This window comes from Salvelinus namaycush, chromosome 14 (genome assembly GCF_016432855.1).
Source record: "Salvelinus namaycush isolate Seneca chromosome 14, SaNama_1.0, whole genome shotgun sequence".
NCBI lineage: Eukaryota > Metazoa > Chordata > Actinopteri > Salmoniformes > Salmonidae > Salvelinus > Salvelinus namaycush.
Window position 1 is genome coordinate 30,749,504 of NC_052320.1, and position 6,664 is coordinate 30,756,167.

Sequence of the window (6,664 nt, forward strand, 5' to 3'; positions counted from 1 at the left end):
AAACCAGATTGGATAGCGGATCGCTGCAGAATGCTGTGGTAGCCATGCTGATTAAGTGTACCTTGAATTCTAAATAAATCACGACAGTGTCACCAGCAAAGCCCCCCCCACACCATCACACCTCCTTTGTGCTTCACGATGGGAACCACACATGCAGAGATCATCCTTTCACCTACTCTGAGTCTCACAAAGACACGGCGGTTGGAACCAAAAATCTAAACTTTGGTCTCATCAGACCAAAGGACAGATTTCCACCAGTCTAATGTCTATTGCTCGTGTTTCTTGGCCCAAGCACGTATTTTCTTTTATTGGTGTCCTTAAGTTTTGGTTTCTTTGCAGCAATTCTACCATGAAGGCTTGATTCACGCAGTCTAATCTGAACAATTGATGTTGAGATGTGTCTGTTACTTGAACTCTGTGAAGCATTTATTTGGGCTGCAATTTGAGGTGCAGTTAACTCTAATGAACTTATCCTCTGCAGCAGAGTTAACTCTGGGTCCTCCTAACTGTGGCGGTCCTCATGAGAGCCAGTTTCATCATAGCGCTTGATGGTTTTTGGTACTGCACTTGAAGAAACTTGAAAAGTTCTTGAAATGTTCTGGATTGACTGATCTTCATGTCTTAAAGTAATGATGGACTATCATTTGTCTTTGCTTATTTGAGCTGTTCTTGCCATAATATGAACTTGGTCTTTTATCAAATAGGGCTATCTTCTGTATACCACCCCTACCTTGTCACAACACAACTGATTGGCTCAAACGCATTAAGAAAGAAAGAAATTCCACAAATTAACTTTTAACAAGGCACAACTGTTAATTGAAATGCATTCCAGGTGACTACCTCATGAAGCTGGTTGAGAGAATACCAAGACTGTGAAAAGCTGTCATCAAGGCAAAGGATGGCTACTTTAAAGAATCTCAAATATAAAATATATTTTGATTTGTTTAACACTTTTTTGGTTACTGCAGGATTCCATATATGTAATTTCATAGTTTTGATGTCGTCACTATTATTCTACAATGTAGAAAATAGTAAAAATACATTTTTTTAAACCTGGAATGAGTAGGTGTGTCCAAACGTTTGACTGGTACAGTATATAAAGGGCTCCCGAGTGGTGCAGTGGTCTAAGACACTGCATCTCAGTACAAGAGGTGTCACTGCAGTACCTGGTTCGAATCCATGCTGCATCACATCTGGCTGTGATTGGGAGTCCCACAGGGCGGCGCACAATTGGCCCAGCGGCGTCTGGGTTTGGCCGGGGTAGGCCGTCATTGTAAATAAGGATTTGTTCTTAACTGATTTGCCAAGTTAAATAAATGTTAAGTGAAATCCCACAGTTGACAGTGCATGTCAGAGAAAAACCCAAGCCATGAGGTTAAAGGAATTTGAGACAGGATTGCGTTGAGGCACAGATCTGGGGAAGGGTACCAAAACATTTCTGCAGCATTGAAGGGCCCCAAGAACACAGTGGCCTCGATCATTCATTAAATGGAAGAAGTTTGGAACCAACAACACTCTTCCTAGAGCTGGCTGCCCGGCCAAAGGGCACCTAAAGCACTCTCAGACCATGAGAAACAAGACTGGTCTGATGAGACCAAGATTGAACTCTTTGGCCTGAATACCAAGTGTCACGTCTGGAGGAAGCATGATGGTGACATCCTCATGCTGTGGGGATGTTTTTCAGCGGCAGGGACTGGGAGACTAGTTGGGATCGAGGGAAAGATGAACTGAGTATAGAGAGATCCTTGATGAAAACCTGCTCTAGAGCACTCAGGACCTCAGACCGGGGTGAAAGTTCACCTTCCAACAGGACAACGACACTAAGCACACAGCCAAGACAACGCAGAAGTGGCTTCGGGACAAGTCTCTGAAAGTCCTTGAGTGGCCCAGCCAGGGCCTGGACTTGAACCCGATCTAACATTTCTGGAGAGACCTGAAAATAGCTGTGCACCAATGCTCCCCATCCAACCTGACAGAGCTTGAGAGGATCTGCAGAGAAGAATGGGAGAAACCCCCCAAAAGCAGGTGTGCCAAGCTTGTAGCGTCCTACCCAAGAATACTCGAGGCTGTTATCGCTGCCAAAGGTGCTTTAACAAAGTACTGAGTAAAGGGTCTGAATACTTATGTAAATGTGATCTTTAAGTTTTTTTTTTTTTTTTTACATTTGCAAACATTTCTGCAAACCAGTTCTTGCTTTGTCATTATGGGGTATTGTGTGCAGATTGATGAAGGGAAAAGACAAACAATTTAATCTATTTTAGAATAAGGCTGTAACGTAACAAAATGTGAAAAAAGTCAAGGGTTCTGAATACTTTCCGAATGCACTGTAGACATTACAGATATGTATGTGTGTATACATGTTGGCTACAATACATGTCATTTCATTCACTCGGACACACATACACACATCTGTGATCTGTGGGTGAAAGTAAAGTTTATTTGAATGTCAAATTAAATGTGGTGTGTGTGTGCGTGTGTGTGCGTGCGTGCGTCTCAACTCTCTCCAGGCCCTCCAGGCCAGACGGGCTCAGTGTGAGCATCAGAACCTGGATCCCGTGGTATGGACGTGTCATCGGGTCGTTAAGTGGGTCCGAGACATTGACCTTAAGGTGGGGTCTAGGGTTCATTATCATCCCAACAACACTGGCACACTCAAGTACTGTGAGAACATGGTATCTGACGTTTACACTCAGTTCTCATTGATACATCTTTGACACTTAGGATAAGATCTGACCGGTGTCAGTATTTAACCTGAAAAAGCTTACAAATGGTTACATTTGCTTACAAATGGTTACGAATCATTCTATACACAAAGTATGCATTAAAACAGAATTGTGCATACTGCAAACCAATTCAAATCATGCTAAGAGATCATAGTGTGTTTATTGACAATAGACAGAGAGCTTTTATGTGTTGTTATATGCATGGGGGAGTGTAGGAAATTGCGTCAGGTTTATTGACACTCCCTGTCTGTGCAGAAAGATAAAGGAAAGGACCTTTGTGATCAATTCTGAACCGCTCGTCATCTCTGTGGTTACCGCACAGTGAGTCACGGCTTCAATAAATGGATAGTAGTCAGGAGCTTTTGCTTATGATATCCCTTCTATTGATATTGACTACATTTAGTTCAGAACAACTATGAAAATCAAAGATGTTTTCATCTGAAGAGCCCAACTCAATATTGTCAGTCAAACCCCTATTCAATCAAATGTTACAGTAAATGTTGAGGGTTCCTGTAGGCAGATAGAACAACACTGCATGCGTGCACAGTGAAAATGTTGGGTTAGTATGCTTTTTTAAATCTCCGTTACACTTTTATTCAACCTTATTTAACCAGGCAAGTCAATTAAGAACCAATTCTTATTTATAATGACGGTTCTGTTATTTTACATTTTTAGGAACCCTTAAAAAAAAGGTTTTTGTCCCTCTCCCTCCTCATCCTGTGTAGGAGTTTGCTGACAGTCTCCAGAACAGTGGAGTTCACGGTGCTGTAATGGTGCTAGACCCCTCCTTCAACACCGACTCCATGGCAACGGCATTGGGTATACCCGGTAACAAGCACATGATTCGCCGTCACCTCACCGAGGAGATGAAGGTCCTCATCAGTTCAGCCAGGTGAGGCAACGGAGAGCGAGAGAGAGGTGACAAATGAGGGAGGGAGGGAGGGAGGGAGGGAGGGAGGGAGGGAGGGAGGGAGGGAGGGAGGGAGGGAGGGAGGGAGGGAGGGAGGGAGGGAGGGAGGGAGGGAGGGAGGGAGGGACAGATAAGACCAAAGTCATGAGGGAAATGTGGTTAGATTAAATTAATGTAATTTAAGGGAGAATCAAAGAGAAAAGAACAGAAACAGAGAGGGAGAGAGTAAGGGTGAAGATGTATGGTTTATCTACGTTGATCCCCACTCTGCAGTATGGCTGGGTTAAGTGACAGAGTGGGAGTCCACCTGTCTGCATCCCTCTCAGGCGCTGTAAGATTGAAATGGCAGTTGATTAAATGGCAGCCTTATTGTCAGGGAAAGGGATGAAAAGTAGGGATGAATAGACAACATCTGTTGCTTAACCTAATTCAAGAGGGGACTTGTGGGATCACGTGTGCAGGACACTGATCTGTTTCAGTCAGGACAGATTCAAGTCAGGACAGATTCAGAGTGGAAAATGGAGAGGTTCATCACATGCAAGTCACTCTGGCTAAGAACGGCTGCTTAAACAACTACATAATCAGTAAGGAATCTGCTCATCAATAATCTGTACCTAATCAATCAATAATGTACCCATTCCTCCCCTCCCTTCTGACCCTGACACCCCAGGTCAGGAGGTCTACAGCAAAACCATGATAGGCTGGGGACAATGAGCACCCCGCCAACGCCTCTACGCCACGCCTCCCCGCCCACACCCTTACGGCACGCCTCCCTGGGCCGGCCCACCAGCTCTACCAACCGCCACACACACCCGGACGATGAAGGCTCCCTCAGGAGACGGGCCGTCAAGGTGGGCACTCCCCTAGACTGCGGATGAAAATTTGCTCTTTTGTTAACTCTGTCACACTTGAACGTAAACAATAAAATGTTGATCAAAGGCATAGTTCAGTTAAATTCAATGCTAATAATTAGCATTTGTTGGCCGTGGCTAGTTTAACAAAACCATAGTGTGGATTGCAGTCGCTCCTTGTCCATAGACAGATTTGATGGCAAGGGAACAAATATCTGTATATGTAATTTCTCTGAAGTATCCCTTCGACGTGCACTGACCCTGTCAAATAAATTCCTGTAACGATGTTTTAGCTTCAAGTCTTTATTGTGTTGAAAAAGGCCTTGAAGCCAGAATGTCCCTCTTCGTTCCTCTTGTATTTGCTTTCATATAGTGTAAACATATAGCCCAAGGGAGATACGTCATTACTGTGTAGCTGATATTCTCAGTTTGAAGCCTTGAGGAAGCGACGATATCGGCTACACAGTAAAGGACTATCTTCCTTTGGCTATAGGTCTACTCTATAGAAAAGCTAAATGAAGCCCTGTTTGTTTCCTTCCCCTTGGAGTAACCACTGATCTAACATTACTGGATAGGTGAAAGCAGGTTCCACTATTTAGCTTTCACCAATCCAAACAGGTCAGATCCGTGATGACTTCAAGAAAGGGAGGAAGTAAGGATGCATTTTCAAAGTATTTGAACAGGGCTTGACTTCCTTCTCCTCCCCCAGCCTCCTTTAGGGTTCAGCCCCAAAGCCCACAGTGGGCGGGACTTGAGTTGTCATAGCAGCTACGGCTCGCTGCCGAGAGAGGCTTGTGACGAAGCTCCGCCCAGGACAGAGGGGAGTCCAATCCACAAACACTCGGGCATCGAGGTCACCAATGTGTGAGGTCATCGACATGTGAGGTCATCGACATGTGACATCTGTGCCTACAGCACAGCAGAAGACAACAGTGCTTTGTGGGATGCCAGACGAGTGATGTTTACTGTACTTTTTGAATGATGGAGCCTTTGTTGGTCAGAATACACTATTTTCGAGAGAGAATGAATCTTTTTTTCATTTATAGTCTAAGAACAACTCTTTACATCTCTCACTGGTATTTGTCGAATAATCTGACCTTTGTGAGGACACATGTCTATCCCATGGAAACAAACTTAAACGGAATAGGCTTTTATTTTTGTATTTGCATTATGTGCAAAGGTTTTTTAAACAGGAAATGGCTCAGCGATTAGTTGGTGTTTAGTAGTTCTTATTGAGGACGGGCCTGTTTCTCAAAAAGAAGAGCTGATGAGGAAATATGGTCATGTGTTTGTGTACAGGATACTTTCCTGATTCATTGCGAATTAACAAAAGAAAACTATTCAAGTGAGATTTATAGCAAATGTCTTTTTGATGTTTAATTCAAACATGGTGTTACAGAAACTTTCTCAGATGCCTTGCGAACTGGGACTATGGACATTGTCTAAGATGAAAACTTAAACTTGAAGTTGTATTAACTGTATGTTTGATAGTCTTTTTTCAGTTTGTTAATTTACACTGTTGTGTCTAAACTAAAATGACACTCCCTCGTGACATTTGATACATTCAATAAAACCATTAACATGGCACATGGGTTATTAAAATGACTTATTTTCAATGACAGACATGAGTAATTGGTCTTCCAATAGAAGCACAACAGGTAGAAAACAATGGGCTGGGTGAGAATGAAATCAAAGAATGAATGAATGCAATAAAGATATCTATTCTGAAGAGGAAGTGTGTGTGTGTGTGTGTGTGTGTGTGTGTGTGTGTGTGTGTGTGTGTGTGTGTGTGTGTGTGTGTGTGTGTGTGTGTGTGTGTGTGTGTGTGTGTGTGTGTGTGTGTGTGTGTGTGTGTGTGTGTGTGTGTGTGTGTGTGTGTGTGTGTGTGTACGTGTACATTCTGGGAGTAACAGTTGAAGAACAGGCCACAGAGTGCACCAATGAGTCATCTCTCTCATACCCTCCCTCATAGTAGTAATCTGTGGGGAAAATGTGGCTCTTGTCCATGTTTGATGATGCCACTTCCTCCTTTAATTCAGGATAACTGCATCGCCATGGTTACACTGGAATGACGCAACCCAAACAGAGGCATTAAATCAACCTCTGCCTGGCTGCATGCTGTGAGTGTGTCTGACTGACTGACTGCAGAAGGGGGCAAAGCCCTCATTGGCACCACCCAC

General features: G+C 43.6%; 1 protein-coding gene across 1 annotated transcript in view; it reads left to right on the forward strand.

Annotated features, from left to right (window-relative positions):
• The window catches only part of LOC120059374 (kazrin-A-like), a 227,535-nt gene extending 221,466 nt beyond the window's left edge, over positions 1 to 6,069 (forward strand). The window contains exons 13-16 of the mRNA XM_039008378.1: positions 2,508 to 2,609; positions 3,449 to 3,615; positions 4,304 to 4,484; positions 5,194 to 6,069. Of these exons, the coding sequence (XP_038864306.1) occupies positions 2,508 to 2,609; positions 3,449 to 3,615; positions 4,304 to 4,484; positions 5,194 to 5,352 (609 nt within the window). The 3' untranslated portion in view covers positions 5,353 to 6,069. The remainder of the gene's footprint in view (positions 1 to 2,507; positions 2,610 to 3,448; positions 3,616 to 4,303; positions 4,485 to 5,193) is intronic.
• Positions 6,070 to 6,664: the final 595 nt, after the last annotated feature.